Source organism: Caenorhabditis briggsae (assembly GCF_000004555.2).
Source record: "Caenorhabditis briggsae complete genome, chrIII, whole genome shotgun sequence".
Lineage (NCBI taxonomy): Eukaryota > Metazoa > Nematoda > Chromadorea > Rhabditida > Rhabditidae > Caenorhabditis > Caenorhabditis briggsae.
The window spans coordinates 9,613,545-9,636,607 of NC_013490.2; the positions used below are offsets into that span (position 1 = coordinate 9,613,545).

Consider the following 23,063-nt stretch of genomic DNA (forward strand, 5'->3'; position numbering starts at 1 on the left):
CGTGCGGCAGTTGCAAAGTAAACTCCGCCCCGATTTCCTCGGAATCGGTTCCTCGGAGATAACCCCTTCCTCGGAATCGGTGGAGTCTCAATTTTTTATCTGATTTTGTGGAGTTCCAAGATGATTCAAATGATTTTTATAAAATTAATTAGTGGTTATAGATTCATGTATGGTCGTTTTCCGGAAGAAAAAAATGTCAAAAATGGTCATTTTGAAAGTTTTTTACAGAAAAAATCTATCACCTCTTTCAGTTTTTGACATTTCTAGGAGTTCTATAACTCAAAAAACCGCAATTATTTTCTCTACATTTTCTATGGACGAATTTTCAATTCGTCTGATAAAACTTTTTTATAATCGAAAAACAACGCAAAAATGCTGTTTTGTGCAATTTCAAGAGGTTTTTGAATAATAAAAAAAGTTTTATGGTTTTAGACCAGCAATTGTGACCGCGCCAAACTTTTTTCTGTAGATCAAAAATTAATTTTCAGTTCGGAATTGTTATGTGGGAGAGCGTGCATTGGTGAACAATGCGACACATATTTAGTTAAATTATGACGAAAATGGGACACAGAAATGAATGGGCGGCGCCTATCACTAATTTTTCCGCGCGGCAGTCTTGCTGAAACTTCGCCCCGCCCCCTTTTCCGTGCGATATGCAAAATTTGGGAGAAAATGGAGCAAAAAAACGAGCTGTAACTCGACAATGTATGCATATTTTTGGAAGAAAATTTGAAAATTTACTAATTCTGAAGGAAGGATGAGAATGAAACCAAAATAATTTAGCTAAAAAGTTTTGTGCCCCCAGACATAGATCGTTAATAATTGAATAGTACTACACATAATCTCTCTGATGAGTTCAATATATCTGTTTACTTTTGACTACTACCTGTAAAATAAAAAAAACCCGTTGTTTCAATGTTTGCTCAGCGCATCCTCTTACGGCCCCGCCTGCTTGTAAAACAGAATCAACAAGTTTTTTTTTCTCCCGAAAGCCTTTACTACTTCGTTTAATCCTAAACATGGGCCTATTAAATAGGAAAAGCAGTATCAAACTGTATAGAAAGAACCATGCTACAACAGTTGCGACGCGTTCCCCAATCTCCCACTGTCCACTAGAAAAGTGTCCTCGGTTTGATATGTTTCTGCTAAACGATTCAAATAAATATTCTGATTTTTCCAGTATTGACACCGCTCAAGTTGCTGCTAAAGTCGAGTCGTTCAAGAAATGGACCATTGGAACTTTCAAAAATTCAAAGCAACAACTGTTGGAGCACATGGGAAAGATTGACAAAACTGTTGATCCGGAGTTTGAAGCTCAATGTGAAGTGCTGAAAGACATTCACAGAAGATATGGACACGTTGTGGCGGCTGCTAAGAATTTCAGCCAAGTGCTTTCTCAGATGGCAGAAGCGGAGAAAAAGTTTTCAGAATCGTTTTACCAGTTGTCGCTCAAGGAAGAACAAATCAAGGTAATCGTCAAGGATGGAAGAGCATTCTAACCTTCCAAAATTCCAGGCTCAATGTACAACGACTTCTGAAACTATGAGAGGTGTTGGAGAACAAGCGACTTCTTTGGATGCGTGCTTGAAATACTTTATTTCTTCTATGGAAACGGTTTATAACCAAACCATCACGGACACTTTGCACACCATCTATAACACCGAATCGGTATCATCCTTCCTTTTTTAAAGATTAAATTCATAACATTCTGGTTTTTCTAGGCTCGTATTGAGTATGATGTTGACCGGAACGACATCTCGGCAGCAGCCAATCCACCACAAGGCCAACAGCCAAAAACGCTTCCAGCTGGAACGGCCGAAAAATGTGAAGAGAGAAAACTAAAATACGAAAAGCTGAAAAACGATGCGAAGATCAAAATGAGACTTCTCGAGGAGAATCGCATCTCGGTGGTGGCAACTCAACTCGAAAAACTTCAATCCGCTCTTGCTGCCTATTACTCTGGAAACGCGAAACTTCTCGAAGCTTCGGTCCGCGAGTTGAGCATTCTTCAATCTCCTCAACCTTCTTTTATTCCGACAATGTAACCTCTCATCTCGCTATACACAATTTTACCTGCCTTCACATTCCTTCACTTGTCTTTTTAGGTCACTTTTTTGAAAAAGTTTTTTTTCCTCTATTTTATTTATGCCGGGTTTGCATCAAACCGTTTCGACCAGGTGTTTTTGTGTATATTAGATGAATTAAGCGAAGTTTTTTTCCTAAATGTAATTCAATCTAACCTTTCGTGTCTATAGGTGGTGGATGTGCATAGCAATATGTTTTCAGTATAATAAATCATTGGTACTCGCTTTTCTTTTCTTTTCTTTTGAATCACAGTATGACGAAGGCGCACATGAAAAGTTCCCTTGCGGGTATCAAACGGAAAGCTCAAATTTCGGAATATTTTTTACGCTTTTGTGGTGAGAAAGAAACATTCCAAAATGCGAAGCTTTCAAAACCAGAATATTTCGAAAATTTCAAAATAGAAAATATTTAAAACAGAAATACAAAATCGAACATGCAAAAGCATTTCTTCCCAAATACCGTAATCCTCTTGGCGCGAGTTCCGAAACAATCTGTTGGAATCGCACCAAAAACTTTCAAAAATTCCTTTCGTCAAGTCACAATCACTCTCCAATTCCAATTTTTATGTCATCGCCAGCTATGGAAACCACCGGTTCAAATGGTCAAAATGTTCGAAATTTATTAGATGTAATCGAAAGGCATTCTGGATGCTCGATTTGCATGGCCACTCTTTACAATGCCGTTAGGTTTGTTTTATTTTCCTCAAAATTGTGTGTGAGTCAGACATGAGCGGAATTCCTTATTCCTTATTCCTTCTTCCGGATTTTCAAAAATTTTATTCAGCTCATTTCTGGTGTGAGTTGGTCTATTGCAGTTGTTCTCCTTGTCTTCATACGTTTTGTGCAGGATGTATCGTTCAATGGACTGATCAAAACGCCTCCAAGTGTCCGATGTGCCGAATTGCAGTGTTGGACATTTCCCCGAATTGCATGATGAGAGAATTAGTGGACAGTTGTTTGCTAGTTAATCCAGGTAAATACTCGACAAACTGAAGAGTCTAACGTTCGTTTTAAATATTTTTACAGCTCTCGAAAGAACTGAAGAAGATAAAATCGCGCTGGATAAGTTTGAGCTTGGTTACATTGTCAAATGGCTCGGGACAAATGACAAAAAGCTTCTGTACATTGAATCGATAGCAATACTTCGATCGACGCCTGAACGCGGAGATCAAAAGTATCAAAATATGATGTCTCGCGCATTGGAACTGTTCAAAAGGATTCTCGCATTCGAAGCGAAAACTGTCTCAACTGCAATAGTACAGAGAGTGCTGGATAAACTTATCAATAATTTAAGAAAGGAAGCGTTTCATGAAAGTTTACATTTCAAATACCATAGTATGGATAAAATACGAAATGTATAAACACCAATATTGAAATTTTTATAGGACTCGAATGTGCATACATCTACATGGTCAGACAGTCATATCCAGAACTACGCCATGATGAGCACAGTTGTAAGAGAATTTGAAGTTTTTCAAATGTTTCAATTATCCTTTTTCAGGCCTTGCCACTCATTGTTTCGATTTATTGACGATGCAAGGTGTCGAACGAGGTTTAGATGAGTCATACGAGGAAACAGTGAATATCAATTTGAATATGCCGAACAGAATTGACAAGGCTTTAAAAGAAATGTGCCCTCCGAGAGTTTCGATGCCAAAACCTAAATCGAATCCAAAATCGATGGTTACTTTTGATGTTAATGCACCGGAAATGAATCCCACTGCACCACTGGGAGAAACTACTATCGCATTTTTTGAAAGTAATACAAATGTCGTTCCACCCCCAACACAAAGACCATCGAATGTGACAATCAGGAGAACATCGAATGTGACAATTAGGCGTTACCAAGCTAATCAAGATGCCCTAGACGATATGACGCAGATTTTCGACCGCAATTTGACGTTTACATTGCCACCTCGTTCAATGGCACCACTCCGTCGATCAGCTCGACTTGCCGCCAGAAATGGTGAATAGGCAAAAAGACAAAAAAAGCTCTGTAGATATTACTGTACGCTTTCAAATAACTGTGAATTTTACCTATTACTGCTTGTATGAATGAATTGTGTACTGATTCTTCCCTTATGCCCTCGCTTCTTTCATTTCATTTCGTTTCCCCTTCTTCTTCCACAACAACCATTCGGTCGATTGTTGGGAAGCCATAAAGCGTGTGACATGTCAATTATCTCTGCGTCTCTATTCTACCGTAATTAGTCGCTCCCGGGTACCCGGAGAAGACTATGGGATTCGGAGAAGGAGCAGAGACAACGGGAAGGGGAAAAGGTAACCCATCATGGGAATCACGTGATCTCAAAGCGCAGATGTGCATATTGTTCGATGGGAGGAAAAGGGTGGTGGGGTTTCCAATTCACAGCACTTCAAAGAAGGAGTCACTTTATTTAGTAATTCATTTACTGACGAGATGTTGTGAAGAGTGTATCCACTCTATTCATGCGGATGCATGTTCGATTCCCAATTTTATAAAGAAATCAACAGTAATCAGAACTCATACTTGAGCGAGTTCTGGCTCACTGCAGATGGGCTTCAATTAGAGGATCAGAAATTTCATTTAAAGTTATTTTTTTTATTTGACTCATTTCCTAAATAACATTTTTATCGAATTCTCATTTTCCCGCAACTCCAGATGACGACTAAAGACTATTTGCACAAATTTTTTTAAAACTATCTAGAACGTCTCAAATTTTGAAACTCAGAAACTCTGAAATTCTAACAAATCCAATGTTTCAAAATTTAGATTTTGAAAAACTGAGAAGTTCGGAAGTTTTCGAAATCTTCAAAAAGGAATTCAGAAGTTCTGAATATTAGAAATTCTAAATTTGGAATTTTGGAAATTCAATATTTTAGAAATTTAGAAAGAATTTCAAAAATTTACAGAACAACAGAAAGTCAAAGATTCAGAATAACTCTAAATCCCTGAACATTTCAATTGTCGATTTTCTGAATTTCTGAACTTCTGAATTTCTGAATTTCTAAATTCCGGATTATCTGATTTCCAAATTTGAACTTTTCTACTGGAAATTATTGTAGTTCTGGATTGATCAATTCCAGTTTTCATTCTCCCGAACAAATTTATAATTGGTCAGTTTCCCACCTGAATTTTTTACAAAACTATTAAATTCGAAATTTCAACTGGAATCACATGACACATGATCTAGAAAAAATAACAAACTGAAGGTCATTCAAAATTGTTACGCATAACTGGACACACTTTCAAGATCCTTGTTTCAAGTTTTCTGATGGATCTCCCAAAGTATACAAAGAAGAAGCTTTATACCCTCAGTAGATTCTATCCATCTTATGAATGTTTACTGAACTTCATTACTTCTTGGTCTTCCTCTTTCTCTCTTCATTTTATACATCCATTTAAATATAAACATAATAAACATAATGTTCATATTTGTCATCCCTCCGATCTCTGTCTCTGCGTCTCTTCATCTCACACACTATTTCTCCCAGGACTTCCTCTTTATTCCCTCCATTACGGTGTGTTCCTCGGACCGAAACAGGTGTGTAGAATTTCACATGAGATAAAGTACAAATTTTAGTGGTCACTGAGGTTTCTGGAATTTTCCTTTTTTTTTCTTTTTGGCTATGCTAATTGTCTCAAGTGGGTAGTTTTCGGGGGTGATAAGTGATTGTTTGACATCCTCTTCTCCAATTTTCCGGCAACTTTTTTTTCTCATTTCTTTTCCTGTCCTTGTCCCATACATCAAAAATAATGTCCGGTCGTTATGGTATACTTTATACATAATTTTTTTAAAAAATTCAAAAAGAATTCAGAAGTTCAAAACCGATACAGTGCTTATATCGAAGCTCGACGCAGTTATTTGGATCATTCTGAAAGTGAAGAGGATCTTGAAGTGAGAACAATCCTGAGACGTCCACAGACTTATTTCAGAAGATCTAGTAGGTTTTTAACAATTTTCGAGTTCCGAAATCTTCCTTCAAAATTTTGGTTCTTGAAAAAATGGTCAAACTTTCTATATAGAAAAAAAAACACATTTTTTCAAATAGCTCACTGACACATACCGTACAAGATATTCAGCCTGGTATGTTTTCCAGGCCATTTCAAAATAGAGGCACTTACTCAAGTTGGATTTTCTAGGTCCCGCACTTTTCGGTTTGGAAATGCTGTAAGATTCGCCTGGTGTAATTTCCAGGCCATTTTAAAATGGTGACCTATCTTTAGTAACGTGAAATGTCTAGGTCATCAAACTTTTTAGCCTAGAAATGCTATATAACATTCGCCTTGTGTATTTTCCAGGCCATTTTAAAAGGAGGCCTAACTTTCTCAACTTGATATTCCAACCCTAATAAGTTTTTATAACCTGCCAGAGACTTCAAAGCCTTCCCCATCCGCACCCATTTACCTCATAATTATCATTTCCCACAACTATCTAATTCCCTCCGTTCTTTTCATTACAGCCTTTCTGTGTCAGGTGCGCGAACGTTTGTGTAAAGAATTCTCTTCTCCGTTCCTCCCCCAATTTCTCGGATTTCGTTTTCCTGAGGGTCCCATTCGTAACTCCATCCGTCACACACACACACACGGAAATATCAGGAACTGATTGATCTCTCGTCTAAATATTTACATGTCTTCTTCCCCTTCTTCTTCTTTTCCTTAACCCATCCGGACAACATTCCGGAGAATTTTTTTCCCAGGTAAACAGATTATTATTAGTTTACCCTTTTACATGAAGTTATTAACAAATGTTTCTGTCGCATTTCATTCACATTTTTTTATTTCTTTTCCCCCCAACACTTGATTAATTTCAGCATGGTTTCCAATCTGACCTCAGTGTTTCGTAGTAGAAATCAAAATCAAAATAAAAAAGCGTCAAAGGACAAAACAGGAACAACAGTTGGTAAGTTGTGTATGGTGTGCTGTGACCATGGATTACTGTAGTTAGTTTACCGTGCAGTAGAAGGCCGAACCGCTAACTTTGAGCTCATATATCTCGGTACTTGTAAAAGATATCAAAAAGTAGTCAACTAACAAAATTTTAATCATAATATCACAAATGTTTTGCCAGTGGAAAACTTTTTGAGATCTTTCACAGGAAGCGAGCTATATGGGCTCAAAGTTGAGTGATCTTTTATAAGAGTGATTACGGTACTTTATCTCAAAAAAGGATTTCATTGATAACTGTAGAAATTTGAAGTATCAAAATTGGAAACTTGAAAATCAGTCAAATAGGTCATAATAAAACAAAACCCCATTCTGCGTGAATTTGAGGACGTTTGGCTATTGTTTACTTAAAAGATAATATGTCATCACGGAGTATTTAGGAGAAGCTCATGTGTTCCAAGGATCCATATTTTGTACTTTTTTTGTTGCAGGACATTTTTGAGGAAAATAATATCTGCTCCATTATGACTGTGTTCAATGTATTCTCTGATAAAAACCGCATTTCCCCTAAGAGATGCTCACCCAAACTTTTAACTTTGATCTTAATTATCTCGATTCCTATAAAAGATATCAAAAAGAAGCCAACTGATAAATTATTTATCATAATATCACCAATTTTTTATAGTTGACAAGTTTTTGATATCTTCTAAAGGAAGTGAAATAATTAAGATGAAAGTTGACGATTCGGGTAGCGTTCTATTAGAGGGAATACGATACAGGAATTTGGTTTCATAGAACAGTTTTCGATTTTCTCACTATCAGAAATAAAATCCTTAAAATCCTTTATGGCCTTGTTATGCTTTTGAAAGTCATACGTAAAAAATTCTAGAAAAAATACCTGGAACTGGTCTCGAGAATATTAAGTTTTTTTTTCGGAAACTTGTTGATATTACATTCGCCCACTCTTTTAGTTCTAATCGTAAGAAATCGAAAATCCAAAATTGAAGATCTCAATCTTCTCTTCTCGTTCATCCAGAAGACGTTGCCCCCAGAAGACGTTGCTCTTCTATCTACGTCATAATCTAACATGTTCTCAACTCCCATCTTTTCTTTCTCTATACTCTCTCCGTTTCCCATTCTATTTCCCCATTCCCGGCTTATTCTGGCATCTTGCCAAACGCTTCTTCCCCCATCTTTACTCCTTTTTCTCGGTTTCATTTTATTCAAAGCGCATCTTTCTTGCTGTTTTTTGTTCTTTAGTGAGAACTTTTTCTTTTGAAAAGAAAAGAATAACCTGAGAATATGTGCTTGTTTGACAATTGCCAATGCGCGGTGTCTCAATAGTAAATAGAAAAAGAAGAAAAAGAAAAGAGAACTCATGTGACAATGTTTCAGTTTCGACGAGCAGCGAAGACCAACCACAACCAACTCCAGCCATGGTTCTCGTGCCAACTGTCACTATCCAGGTATACTCAGACAAGAATAAAGTTCCCGCCGGGGGGTTAAGGGAAGTTCCTGCCGCAGGGCAGCGGCAGGGACTTTTTTTTAGTTTGCCGGCATGGACTTTCACGCCGGCAGGTAAATGCTTTCTGCTCTTTCCCCCTTCCTCTTCCAGAGCCTTTTTCATGAAAATCAAATGAGAATATTAACAAAATATAAGTTTTTATTATCAAAAGAAATTATTCTTATCTAACAACACTGGGGGAGTAACGAATGGGGCAGAAATAAGTGTTTCCATCAAACTGGATTGATAGGAAAGGAGATAAAACATCAGAAGTGGGGATCAATGTGAGACCAACTGGGTTAGTGCATTTAACTATAAGAGAGTCACAATTATTGTCAGCAAAAGTCTCCCATTTCATAAATTACCAGAATCCATCAAAAAATTTGGAGGCACTAACTTCCATCCAATACTTTTAGTCCACTTTGTCAGTCTGATTCCTGTTTTTCGAAGTTTTCGAATCAAAATAATGAAAATATCAAAAAACTGATAGTTTCATTCGATTTGTCGCAGTCGATTACGTAGGGACAAGTTTTAACCCTAAAAATAATGAGTTTCTAACGCCCGGTACAAGACTTCAAAGATGGGTTTCTGAAAAGGGGAGAAAAATTTGGTCGCCCCGCCCCCTTTCATTGCGGCGCCTAAATATGCAAATTAAAATCCCGGCGAGCGGAGTGTCGTTTAGCCCGCCGGCAGGTACTTTCTCCTGCCACCACTTCAATAGCCTGCCGGCATCCTTCTTAACCCCCGGCAGGAACTTTGTTCTTGTCTGAGTAGGTCAAAAATAGCAATTTAAAAATGAGGTACTTCGATTTCAGTTTACATGATAAAAATTACAAAAAAAAAATCTAATCCTCTATTTTTTTCTTAAGTTTCGTAGAATGCCATCTCTAATAGAATGTCATCCAAACCGTTAACTTCGAGCTCATATGTTTCATTTTTAGTAAAAGATATCAAAAGTGGTTAACTAATAAAATGTTGCTGATATTTTGATCAACATATTAGACCACTTTTTCATATGTGTTACAGGAAATGATATAGTGTACCGGTCAAAAAAAATACACAGAAACGTATTTTTCAGTTGATTTTAAGCAATTCGCAGGAGTCATCGATCGAATTTCCGATTACTTTGAGAACTTTGAAGGGTAAATACAGACCTAGATCGAAAACTTTGCATTCACAGAGTTTTTTGAAAAACCTTAGTTTTCCAGCTATTTGCCGATTTCTGCCAGACGCTCTTTTCAGCCCGTTTTTGTACTGAAAACGTTAAAAACAGGTCTCTTTCAAAAATTGGCAAATAACTGAAAAACTAGGAATTTCGGAAAAAATTATTTGAAAGCAAATTTTTTAATCTAGGTCTGTTTTACACTCTCCAAAATGTTCAAAATGATCGGAAACTTGACAGTCGAGCTCTAAACTTCTGAAAAAGATCAAAGTCCACTGAAACGTTCGTTTTCTTTGTATATATTATGACCGGTACTGTATCTCATTTCCTGTAGAAGATATCAAAAAGTGGTCAACTGAAGACATTTAGCTCATATTTTGATAAACATTTAATCAGTTGACTACTTTTTGATATATTTTACAGAAAATGAGATATACGTGCTCAAAGTTGACGGTTTGGGTGCCATTCTAATAGATTGATTACGGTATTTTATTTCAAAAAGTAATATAATAAATTACTGAAAAAAATGTATAGTGAAAACCAGAAAATTAAGAAAATAATTTCAGGAAGCTCCAAAAGAAGTGGAAATCGTAGTTGCCGAGCAACCTGAACTGATTCCATCTGGATCCATCATAGTCCAAGAAGTGGAAATTTTGACTCCAAATGAAGATGAAGTGAAACCAGATGATCCAGAACAGAAATCCCAAGATGAATGTGCCATGTGCCAGAAAGTCGGAAACTATGTGAGATCGAGTTATGAGGCTGGGAAAGCTAGATTCCAACAATTGGTTAACCGTCTTTTGGATCCATCTCTTCATGTTACGATTCGCTCGGAAATATCGTAAGTCTTCTTTTTTTCAGAATCAAGTTCTTGACAGGAGATTTCTCGGAGATTTTTTGGAGTTAAAATACAAAAGTGATGGCAGATTGCCGATAAGCGTACCAACGGCGGCTGAATTTCTAAGAGTTGTCTATAACTTGCGTCTTTGAGTAAATGGGGGAAAACTTTGTGACAAAAATATTACTTTTCAGGAATGCTGCTCCAACTCTTCTTCTTGCTCTCGCCCTGTTTTTCGTTGGAATCACTACAATATCCTTCGTGAAAGTGATGAGTCATGGTGTTCACAACGAACCATCTTTCTTCTGCAGGTACCATTATTGTCATGAGACTCTTTGAATTTTTTTTTACTTTCCAGATACTTTTCCGGACCATTCTCCCCTCTCTTTGATGCTCTCTGTAAACCAGAACCATTTCTCCTTTCTGAGGAGCTACCAAAAGTGATGTGTGAAGTTGTAGATGAAATATTTTCAAGTGAGTTCTATTAAAAACTTTTTGCAACAAAAAACCAAACATTTTAGCTCTATCGGAATTTTTCCGTACCATAGGAAGAGGTTTTTCTGTTTTCGCAACATTGTTCACCGCTATTTGGCATGGATTGTCGGAGAATGTAAGCGTTCAGAAACATTTAATAATTTCTCATATAAACTTCTTTTTCATTTCAGGTCTTCTACGGATTCCATGAGCTCGGAGAGAATCTCGGTGAAAATATCGGTCATCTCATCCACTTCGTCGTTCAATTCTTCCATCAAATAATTCATTTGTTCCTCTCATCTATTGCTACCGTAGCCGGAGCAATCGCTGGAGTTTTTACCTCCCTGCATGACTATCTTGAACCAACACGTGCAGAAGATGTGTGGTAAAAGATCTAGTTTTATGTTATTAATACCTAGAATATATCACAATCGTCTATTTTTGTCTAGCCCTCATACTTTATCAAAGCTTGCAATAATTTGTCTCCGTCGTCTGTGTCTAGTTTTTACTTTGCTATCTATCGCCTGAAGTTCACTCACACCCCGCATGTATCCTTTTCAGTTTCTAACCTGTGTAATTTTCCCCATTAATCTTTCACTTTCAATACTTCAGGGATTGTTTTTTGATTCTCATTACAGAACGACATCGTATGAATTGTAAATATGTCATTTGAAATTTGCATAATAAAAAATACATAATAAAAATTTTGAGCAGTGTTTTTTTTTCAATTTTTTTCCAAAAGTTTTCCAGATTTTTCATGGAACTTGACAATTTTCAGTAAAAATAACAACTTCGTTTTGAACTCCCGCACATTTTCTTTAAAGGCGCACACGATTCTCGCGCTGCGGTATCTCACCACGACACTTGGCAAACTGCCAATTTTTCTCTAACGCGTACTCTCTCTTCTGCGAATATCGATTCGCGAAAGACTGCCATCTCTGTCGCGATTCGCCCCTTTTCTGCGACACAAATTTATCGATTTGTGGTCGGAAAAGCCAAGCGAAAAGACGTACCACATCTTCTGAAGACTGCCGACGCCTTTCAATTCAACCCCTGGACGACAATATTTGGCCATTTCTACTTGACTATTCCATACGCGTACCGATCCCACCAATCCTTTTCGTTTGTTTCAAACTTGCCTTTTTGAGTAATTATGGTGCGCGTGTGCAGAGTAGTCCCTAAAGAGTGAGCATTTGATTTTTTTCTTTCATGTTCGCAGCTGTTTTGGAGACTTTTCTACTGTCACAGTTCGACTCCATGAACGCTGTTTTGGATTTGATATTTTTGAATTTTCGATAACATTTGTGGTCATTGCATTGATTCTCCGTTTCACTACCGCCTCCATTCCTTCGTCTCGTCTTAAATACCAACAAACTAGAAACACCCGTGTTTGTTGGCGGTTGAGCGTGCAGTTTGAATGCAAAATTTCAAAGAAACACTGCAAGCGCTGCCCTACACGATTTCAGATAGATTAATCAATTAAAACTTGTTTCTCCCCCCACCTCGCTTCATCTCGATTGTCATGTTTCGATTTTCAGTTGGCACAAATTTCAACCGCTTGGAGATGTCATCCCTCGGACTCGTTTCATCGTTTTCAAAACACCGATCAACAGTTCTTTGTCAAATAAGCTTCGAAAGGATCAGAGGTTTACTACAAATGATTTGTTCAGAAAGGTAAGTTGTTTTTTTTTAGTTGTTATGAAAACAAATTGTTCATTTCAGTTAGCTGAGCGCGGTCAACACCTGGGAATGGTTGTAGATTTGACGGATACTGAGCGATTCTACGATAAGGAAGATATCACCGGTTTATGTATACAATACGAGAAGGTCAACTGTCCTGGACGAGGGTACAGCTTTTTTGTTTGGAACTTTCCAAATATCCATCAATTTCAGATTCATTGAAAGAGATGACTGTGTTGAATCATTCAATCAAGCGATTCAAGACTATACAGACAAATGTGAAGATCAAGACGCGCTGATTGGAGTGCACTGCACGAATGGAATAAATCGCTGTGGTTATCTGATCTGCCGTTTTCTGATTGAACGACTTGGATGGAGTTCTCACGAAGCCATTGATGCGTTCGAGCAAGCCAGAGGTTACTCGATCCAAAAGGGAGCTTATGTGATGGCTTTGCACAAAGCTGCCAAGGAGTCGAGGACCAAACGAGTGGATTCTGATTCCGATTCATCCGAGAGGCGGAAAAAGAAGAAGAATAAGAGGAAGCATCACGGAGACGAAGGAGCTATTAATGAGGCGAATATGATTCATGCTATTCTCGGTGAATTGGGACAACAGGCGGCGGGAGTTTCTGGGTCAGGGTATCACAGCTCTCCGAATGGAATTAATCCTCCTGATCCATCAGCTCAACATCATCAGACACATTGGGGATATGCTGCAAAGGTATTAAACTACTTAGTTTGACTTTATTCTAAACATGTTGTTTTCAGAAAACCAAATACTCTCAGCTAAACCAGCCATTAGCCAACAGTACGCCGCCCGATGCATCTGGAAATACACCTTTAGAGGAAGAAGAGTTAGAAGAAGAAGAGTACGAGGAGGTTGAAGAGGAAGTGGGTCCAGACGCAAGCAAAGGCCAATCTGTATCATCAAAACGACGTGCTCGAAGAAACCGTATGCAAAACTACATGAAAGTGATGGCACGCGGCCGATTCCATGAAATCCAAGCGATGCGAGAGGAGGTCGCACTGACTCATGGAAGCGCTCGAGACGTATAATTATTGCAACCCATACATGCTTAGACTTTGAAAATTGAATTTTGCTCAATCATGTTTTCCCTTATGTTCTCCCCCGTTCAATTTTTTTTTGATCTTCAATGTACTCATCTACCCTCATTAATTGTCTTTAAAATGCGAACAAGACTACCTTGCGCATCAATGTTTTTAAATTGTTTAGAAGATAATTTACTCAATTTTTATGAACTTTGTGATAACTTTAAGTGGTTTTCTGTTTCTAACTTCTAGGTGCCTGAATATCGATATCTGCTCCCGACCCAGCGCTTCTATGAAGACACGGTACTGCTTTTTTAGATGGATTTTTCCATTATCAAAGCGGAGGTTATCAATAGTAGGCGTACCTTTCGTGCGCCTTTCAAAATTACAAGTATGTGCTTCAGTCCTCATAATGATCTCATCGCTATGGGATCAAAATCTGGGGATATTATGTTGAAAAGAACGACGTGGAAAATGATCTGGAAGGTATGAACTCATCGAGCTTATCTGATGAGAGAATTGAAGTTTTTTAGACGAATGTGAGCATGATTCCAGCAGTTGGAACAGAATGCAAATCAGACAGTACAGTCAGTGCGTTGCATTTCTCTCCGGATGGAAGATTCATTGCAGCAGCAACGGATACCGGTATCATTCATATTTTAGACGTTGAAGCGGGGAAAGTCCGATATTCTGTCAAGTAAAGATTTTTCAAATAACAGTTTGAAATAACAAATGTGTTCAGAGCTTCATCCGACGGTATTACGAAACTTCAATGGGAGCGTGTGAGAGACGACGAATCGAATTCCAAAAAAATAGGAAAAGGCTTAAAACCGCCAGGAAAAAGTAAGGAAAATCAACCAAAAATCACATTTATTCAAAACAAAACGCACAAATCAATTTTTCTTATAAGAGTAGAATCCTTCCTTAGTTTTTCTTCCTAGTTTTCCTTCGGAAACTAGGGCATCGATAAGCGGGCTTGGTGCAAATGTCGGGTTGTCGGGATACTTGGTCGCCCATCCATCCATAATGAACTTGCAAGTATCGAGACCCACGTAATCAGCCAATTCAAATGGTCCCATCGGGTGACTGGCTCCCAGTCTCATTGCTGCGTCGATATCCTGTGTAGAGTTACATTTCATTAAAAAGTCTAGTCACAAACCGTCATTGATGCATCCTCTCTTTCATACATCCTGACAGCTTCAAAAAGGAATGGAATGAGCAAACGGTTGACGATGAATCCGGGTGTATCCTTACAACTGACGGTCGTTTTTCCAATCGCTTTTCCGTACTTAATCAATGTCGCATAAGTTTCATCGGAAGTTTGATCAGATCGAATAACTTCGAGCAGCTTCATCATTGGAACCGGATTGAAAAAGTGAAGACCACCAAAGCGAGTTTTGTCATCAATCCCCTTTGCAATGTCCTCAAGACACAACGATGATGTGTTCGTCGTCAGAATTGCATCTTTTTTCGCCGACTGCTCGATTTGAGCGAACAAGCCCCGTTTCAAGTCGATGTTCTCGATGGCTGCTTCGATCACCAAATCGGCATCGGTGACAGCTGTCGACACATTGTTACTAGTCTTGATGCGAGACATTGTGAGAGTCACATAGTCGGCTTTCTCCTGAAAAATTATTGTAAAATAAGTCGCTAACGATTAAAAAAAATAAAAACCTTGTCACTGCCGCTTTGTTTCTTTGAGATTCGTGTCAAACTTTTGTGAATCGATTTCATCGCATTGTCAATCGAATCTTGCTTAACATCCGTCAAAATCACATTAAGTCCGCTACTCGCTGAAACTTGAGCAATTCCTGAACCATGAGACCAGAGCCAACAACTGCGACATTTCTGATGTTTTGCATGGCACATTTTGTTGTGAACATCATCTGAAGTTTCAGTTCAAACCTTTCTTTTTTTTCAGATTTGGAAGTTGTGGAGGGAGCACTCGAGCTCGGCACTTCGATTCCGGAAATCAGTCGAGAAGAAATCGGATTCGTTTATGAGCGTTTAGATGAGGTGTGTGATCTTACCTTGAAAAGAAATAGACGTCTCTTAACCGAGATTAAATTGAAATATCGGTCCAAAAAAAACTGTCAAATGGAAACTGTCGAGTGGCGATGACGCTGCAATCATCTGTCATTTTTTTCACGTTTTATTTCAAATGACCTCATTTACAGGACGGCTCTGCGTTCAAGCACGATGAGACACAAAAGGAGAATCTTGAACGAACAATAATCCCAGAAGATGTGTACATCGAATCCTTCCAAGGAACGATTCTCCTGGCCCCAATTGACAGTTTTATTCCAAAAATTGTTGTTCTCATCGCTGGAGTTTTCCCATTCATGGAGATCGACGTAGAAAGTGTTGTCAGAGAGTTCAATCAGGATGTCATCATGGGCTACGAGTCGGTTCACTACAGTTCTGCCTTTGAAGGTGTCTCTTTCATTGCTACAACTATGGGACCACATCTGGATTGTAAACATAAGGAACAAGCGCCACCAGTTGTGGATTCTACTCAACCAGGACCTATAGTTCAAACTCTCGTGTTCACTGTTAAGCTAGATCTTGAACCATCGATTTGGGAAGTGGCATTGAGATATCTACGTCTCCATTTTGCTTACAACTTGTACAGTATCTCCTTGGACACAACTAAACAGAACTGGGGAACTCAAGTTGCTGCTCTACATTCCCTTTTTGACACGAAAACGAAGGCTGTGAAAATTGGAGAAGTGCTAGTGGAAATGCTGCTTTCCGGATCTACGGATCAGGCTGGAGAAGCATTTCTAGAAAGAGGACTTGGAACTGATGGGCTGGAATCGATTAGGACTTTCACTTCAAAGCATTTGCCGTAAGTTTCTGAAAGTTTTGAATTATTGAACATTGATTTCTTTCCAGAGAGGTTTGTCGTTTGGCTCGTGGCCAACTTGCATCAGCTGCTCGAAATCTCTGTTTTCAACGATGTGAATTTGCGACAGCCATGAAAAGATATCAGGCACATATCAAAATAAAAGAGGATGAAGATTTTCTCTACCAAGAGTTGTCGTCGAAATATCAGCCACAATCAAATGCTTGGCTGAATTCTCTGGATGATATAACTGTTCAATTAACTACGAAAACTCGGATGCTTGGACTCAATTGTCTAACAATGATGCAAGAACTAACTCATCTGGCAAAATGGATTTCTCTAACTAAACCTTTTGCTAAAACAATGAAAGTGAACGCATTGATGAAGATCAAAAGGATGGAGATCAAGTCGATTCTTGAGGTATGTATATACCGTTATATATATTTCAAAATCCTTAATTTTTTCAGTACATTGTCAAAAACTTTTTCCCTGATAAAAAAGTTGCCGAGGAGATTGAAAAGAAACTTTTTAAACTGGCCGATACAGTAAAAGAGCAACGAGAGAAAGATAAGAAAGAAGGTTTCGATGAGATCGCGTTTCTGGATAAGTGTGAAGCAAATGCAAAAGTCCATCGGAAGAAGATTGTCGACAAGTAAGGCGATATTTGCAATTCGATTACCGGAAAACCTATATTAGAAAGGCCGGCCCTTCTATTTTTCCAAGGCACCTCCGGGTGGGGGGGGGGGGCCTTCTATTACAGGGGCCCTTCTATTTTTCCGGCCATTTTTCCCAAAATTTTTCCACAAAAATTCGACAAATGTATGTTCAAAGTTCATAAAAATCTATCAATTTAAACAAAATTGAGCAAGTTCTTCATTAAAAAAATAGTCTTTGAGCTAATTTTTATTAAATTGTGGGATTTCAGAATGTTTTCATTGACAATGTAAGGTAATTTTTTAATTTCATGACACATTTTAAAGAAGTTCCTTCTGTCCGGGGCCCTTCTATTACAGGGGGGCACCTCTATTTTTCCAAGCTCGTCTCGGAGGAGTTTTTTATTAGAACGGCCCTTCCATTAAAGAGGCACTTCTAATACAGGTTTTACGGTAATCTAAAAAATGCTTTTCAGGTTCAAAGTGAAGTTCAAATTCGACGCATTAACCGATGAAAACGATGATGTCGCTATGAAAATAGACAGAGAACCTGGAACATCGGCTGCAGCGGAAAATGTGAATCCTCCGATTGCAATGAATACATCGAAGTTCGAAACCTCAGAAGAGATTCCACCAACAATTGATTTGGATAGAGTTGGATCATTTTTCGAGGACGAATTGTCTGAGAAAGCGTTGGCCGTTCTTCCAAAATGTGATGTAGTCTTTGACAAACATCTACGAAACAAGGGTGCAAAGATGAACGATCCAGAAATCAGAAAGATAGGGTAAATCATTCCTTGAAGTAGGCTAATACCTACTTTCAAATTTCAGAATCAAAAAGTTGTTAACCGACTTGGCAGATCTTCTTTGTACGCCGCAAAAAGTCAACTGCGATGCTGCAGGAGTTATCAAGAAGCCTGAAGTTCTGTTCGTCCATGAGTTGTGCTCGGGGCAAGGACATCGAGGATATGTTGATATCAAGATCAGCGATGTTACACCTCCTTACTTCAAGGAACACGCCTTCAATAACCTGGTTGGCATGAAGTATGAATTAGACCCCAAGATTTCTAATATATTAAAATTTAATTTATTCCAGAAGAGCAATCCAGATCACAGCAATTGAAAAAGACGGACTCAGCTCAATAGTTATAACCCCGAATTGCGATGTTACTGAAGAGATGGTTGCTACTACGACGGAACACAAAACAGCCATGAGCCGAAGTTATAAATTCGACGCGGTTGGAGTACATGTATCCCAAACATCAGAAAATACACCTCCACCAGCACAGGGAGAGGCGATGGAAACCGATCAGAACGAGTTGAGAATCGATGTAAATGTAGATACGATTGTAAGTTCTCATGAGATCATTTTTAGAAAAACGAAGTTATTTTTAGCAAGCAGAATACGATACTCTTTCCGAGTACTGTCAAATTCATCCGCTTCGTCATGGAGAGCTCGCCCTTATGGTAATAATTCCTCTTACATTATGCCTATTATCAAATTATTTTCAGGGAAAATTCAAAGCGAATCAAGAAGGAACTGGTCTCCTAACCCGTTTGATGCGTTCAATTTCTTCTTATCCTCACGCCAATGCCTCTCAGAAGGATGTGTTCGCTGTCAACTATCAAACAGATGGAAAGAAAGAAGTTTCGATTGATACTCTGATTATCCATCCAACCACTCAATTGACGGCATTAATTCATGACGAAGGAACTAAAATCACACTTGGAGATTTGAAGCCAGAAGTTCCGATTATCGTTGATCCTGATACTGAAAAGAAGTATGAGAAGAAGACGTTCCGAGAGTATCAACGCCGTCGTGAGCATTATCGAGAACACAACAACGGATCTGTCAATGTGAACGATGTTCAGTACGATGTTCTGGTTCAAGAAGCAATGGATAGTGGTCGTGAGTTGGCAGATCCTATTGATGCAGACGACGATGATGAAGACGACGAAGACGACGATGATGATGAGCTGGAGGAAGGAGAGACCGACCATTGAATGAACATTTTTTCTGCTAATTTATGTTTTTTCTAGTATTTATAATTTTTCCTATATTGCATCTTGACACCATTTCAATTTTCTTTCATCTCCATTTTCCAATCTCATTTTATGTTCTCAACTATTTGCGGGCACTCATAAATGATTGACGTGTTTTAACTGGTGGAAGCTATAGCTTATGTACTATTTTGTTAATAATCGAATTCTAGACAATCGAGATTCACGACTCGAAGCAGACGAGTTTCTAATATTATTATATTTTTCCTATATCTTAGTTTAATTTTTCTTGAGACACCCATCATAATGTTTTTATTGTGTAAAGTACGTACCATAAAACCTGTAATAGAAGGGCCTTCTAACTTTTTTACAAAGAAAAAAGAAATTGTGAGCTCACCAGACTTTTAAATTTGTCCGCCCCTTTTTCTAATGATTTGCATTTCATTGTAGTGCGGAGCGTCACATTCGCTTATGATAATGACCACACTCGCTAAAAGTAATTCAAAAGAAAATCCTCGAACGGACGATGGATTGAATAATTTTTTTGTTTGTATGGCTTTCCAATCAGTTTCGTAAATTCTAAGCATTTATCAACTTCAGAGAGAATCGGTTTATCAAGATATTTTATTCAAATTGATACACGTACATTGTGATACCCGAGATCATAAGTCGGTGATGAGTCAGTGAATTAACAGACAAAATGTTGAATTTGAAGAAGTTCAGAAGTCATGTAGGAAATTAGATATATTAGCTCAAAGTTTAAAACACGGGGAGCAGCATGAGTAGACAGTGTACATAGGAAAGTAATCGTAAAATAAATAGAAAATCTATTGAATTGAAAGAGAAGAAATGTGGTTAGAGAAAATGAAAATTCGCAAAGAACCAGGAGATTATGTTCTGCAAGATAGATAAGATTGATTCGAAGAATGCTTCCTCGTTTTCTGTTGGCGGGTTCCCTGAAAAATGAAATTGCTGAATAAATGCCGGCACGGAAATGTGGGTTCGTCGACGAATCCCAATTTGCGAGCTGCGCGAGTTTTTGCCGCTTACATGGAAGATTCCACAAGTATTACCCTCTAAAAAATGAGACTTATATGGTTGAATAGAGCGTAAGAAGTTATCTTAGGATCCAAGCGGATTAGTTGATAAAATTTTTCAGGGATTTATGTCCCAATACAGTAACTTTTCAAAGCTACATTTTCAAAAATAATCTATCAGTTTCAGTCTGTTTGATGAAATTCGAAAAGCATTTAATAGACACCAGTCGGTTTACGCCCCCTGTCGGGGGCTCAACCTCCTGGCTTCCGCTTTCTGTATCTTACAATTTAATTTCTAATTTAATAATTTTCGAGTTTCCGAATTCACCAAAATTTGTGAAAGTTTTGCATACTATCAATTTTCTTCGAAGAATATTTAATTTCCCAAATTTCCAAAATTTCCAAACTATTGAAAAAAGATTTTTTATGTTCTGAAATCCGGAGTATGTGAACTCCCGGTTTCCTGAAGTTTCAAATTTTGGATGACTAAATGTCAGGTTTACTAAACTTTCTGTTCTCCGAAAATTCTGAATTTCGAAATTTTCGAATTTTGAAAAACAGTCGGTTTGCGCCCCTCCGGGCTGAGCCTCCTAGCTCCCGCTTACAGTACCCGTTGTCTTATAGACAGGTTTTGTACTTTTTCCAGGGACTATTTTTTCATGGTCTGTTAGGAAATTTCGAAATTCGATATTTTGGTTATTTAGAATTCCTAGAATTCGGAAAGTCGGAAGTAAGAAAATCCAGAAATTGAAAAAGTAAGACACTCGCAAGTTCAGAGATTAGTACATTTAAAAAAATCAGATGTAGGAAAACATTAATTTTGAAATCTAGAAAAGTGTTTCAATCTGTATGTCTGAAATACCCAAATTTTGGTATATTAGATTTTAAGGAATCGGAAAATTCAGATTTTTGCATACTTACTAAAGGGGCTGGCCTGAAACGGCCCTGTTCGCAAAATTTATAGAATTTCGAAAAAGTTTAGAATCGAGAATTTGAGAACCTGAAAAATTAGAAATTCAGAAATTAAAATTTTCGAAACACAGTCTCGTCGAAAAGTTTTTGGAACTTCGGAAAATCGGAAATGTAGATTTCAGAATTCGAAAACTCTAAATTTCGAAAATTTAGGCATTCAGAAAATTGAAAACCTGAAATGTTGGAAAATCTGAAACTTTGAAATTTTTTGGCATATTCGGTGAATAAGATCTCAGAAATTTATAAATTCCGAAATTTGAAAGATATGAAATTAAGTTCGGAAATTTTAAAAATTATTCTGAATTCTGAAAAATCGAGTGATCACTGTTATTTTCCCTCGCATTCTGTTTCTTTCTTTTTTTTCCTTTTATTTTCTCTCTTCTACACTGTTTAAGAATTTTTTCTTCCTTTCAAATCTTTAAAACCCATACTAAAAGAATATTTCCACAAAATTCTTTCTCTCAAATATAGCGTGGATAAGAAAAAAAATTGGGCGGTTAGACGGAAATGACGTGAATATTTCTTCAATATTTTTCTAAAAATTTGCACTGTAGAAATAGAAGAACGTCTCCAGAAGACGTCAGACACAAAATTTCGAAAGATTAAATATTCGGGCATCATCTCGCTGCTATTTCGGGTTATCTGTGTAAATTTGGGAAAATTTGGTTCATTCTGGACTTCACTAGGAAAGGTGATACGGGAACAAACGGGCACACACACTCACACACAGAATTTGGTGATTGTTAATAGTAAAGATTAAACTGATCTTTTGAAAACAGCTTTCTTTAATTTTGAGAATGTACGTATCATGTGTTTTCATATTTTGGTGTTTATGTTTCGGGCCTTAACTCACCGGAGAACATTTTTACCAACTTTTCTTCTCATAGGTTTCAATACTACAGTTTAGTGGCATCCTGTAAAACATTATTTCCTGTTGTGGAATGCCCATAGAAACGCGAAAATACATTTCGAAATGGATTTTTTCCAGTTAAATAATGATCAAACAGATTACTGATTTTGTTTCGGTTCCCGAGTGTTCCATTCATCAACTTTAATGATATACTTGTACGAAGAAGTTGTTGTAATTATTTGAGGACAATTAGCATGAGATTCCATCACTTTTGAAAAAATATAAAATTGTTGCCCTTGAAATCAGATTACAGTAACTAGGGAGAATAACCGTGAAAATAAAAAATAAAGCAAATCCACCCTCTTGTGTAAATAACAGCGCCCGCCACTGAACTGTAGTATTGATATCTATGAGAAGAAATACCGAATTCCTTCAACCGACTCTACCAGAATGGCTAGAAGTGAACCTTATGCGAGTTTTAGCTTGTTTCACAATTTGTAAAGTCAGTGTTTGGAGCTTGAAGACACACATTTTTAAATGGAAAATGACTAGATATTGTAGAATGACGCCTGAGAGAGAGAGCTCGTGTTTCTACATGAGGATGCAAAAGGCTTTTTGGACATTTTTGGCCTTTTTCCTCTTTTTTTTCCCGGAATTCCAGAATTCCTGAATTTCGAGATCTTGGAATCTCAGGATTTCATAAATTCGGAATTTTGAAATTGAAAATTGCATAATGAAAATTTCGAATTATCCAAAACACTGAATTTCAGAATTCTTAACTCCCGAATTGTAAAATTTCGGATTTTTTTGAATCAATTTTTTTTTGAAAATAAATAATTGAAAAATAGAGGCCCATGGGCTTTTACTAGAGGAAATACGGTAAATTATTAACACTTTTCAGAAATTCACACTCATTGAAATTTTGAGAAAAAAAAGGAATTATTCACATTTTCACGTTAAAAAAGGAAGTTACCGTAAAACCTCTAATAGAACGACACCCGGATCGTCCACTTTGAGCCTATATATCTCATTTCTTTTGAAAGATA

At 37.6% G+C, this 23,063-nt stretch overlaps 5 protein-coding genes across 5 annotated transcripts; 4 read left to right on the forward strand and 1 right to left on the reverse strand.

The window, feature by feature from the left end:
- Positions 1-1,019: 1,019 nt before the first annotated feature.
- On the forward strand, positions 1,020-2,045 carry CBG10089 (the record flags this gene model as incomplete). Its single annotated transcript, XM_002641704.1, has 4 exons — positions 1,020-1,129; positions 1,181-1,469; positions 1,516-1,668; positions 1,722-2,045. 4 exons carry the CDS (start codon positions 1,020-1,022, stop codon positions 2,043-2,045), a joined length of 876 nt encoding a protein of 291 aa, XP_002641750.1.
- Positions 2,046-2,975: 930 nt separating this feature from the next.
- CBG10090 lies at positions 2,976-4,058 on the forward strand (the record flags this gene model as incomplete). Its single annotated transcript, XM_002641705.2, has 4 exons — positions 2,976-3,057; positions 3,111-3,419; positions 3,470-3,538; positions 3,586-4,058. 4 exons carry the CDS (start codon positions 2,976-2,978, stop codon positions 4,056-4,058), a joined length of 933 nt encoding a protein of 310 aa, XP_002641751.2.
- Positions 4,059-6,879: 2,821 nt separating this feature from the next.
- CBG10091 lies at positions 6,880-11,318 on the forward strand (the record flags this gene model as incomplete). Its single annotated transcript, XM_045244274.1, has 6 exons — positions 6,880-6,967; positions 8,347-8,417; positions 10,184-10,458; positions 10,814-10,929; positions 10,977-11,065; positions 11,121-11,318. 6 exons carry the CDS (start codon positions 6,880-6,882, stop codon positions 11,316-11,318), a joined length of 837 nt encoding a protein of 278 aa, XP_045094197.1.
- Positions 11,319-12,082: 764 nt separating this feature from the next.
- Cbr-emb-30 lies at positions 12,083-19,161 on the forward strand (the record flags this gene model as incomplete). The annotated part of the gene is made up of 17 exons (XM_045244275.1): positions 12,083-12,114; positions 12,468-12,603; positions 12,652-12,776; positions 12,823-13,330; positions 13,378-13,659; positions 13,847-13,945; positions 13,978-14,145; positions 14,193-14,356; positions 14,402-14,502; positions 15,581-15,675; positions 15,837-16,507; positions 16,555-16,924; positions 16,972-17,156; positions 17,634-17,942; positions 17,989-18,201; positions 18,254-18,506; positions 18,553-19,161. The coding sequence occupies 17 exons, from the start codon at positions 12,083-12,085 to the stop codon at positions 19,159-19,161; spliced, it is 4,320 nt and encodes a 1,439-aa protein (XP_045094198.1).
- Positions 14,559-15,542, reverse strand: CBG10094 (the record flags this gene model as incomplete). The annotated part of the gene is given in 4 exon segments (XM_002641709.1): positions 14,559-14,777; positions 14,819-15,283; positions 15,334-15,480; positions 15,483-15,542. Coding segments are annotated over 4 exon segments (891 nt in total), but the record flags the coding sequence as incomplete, so codon positions are not given.
- Positions 19,162-23,063: the final 3,902 nt, after the last annotated feature.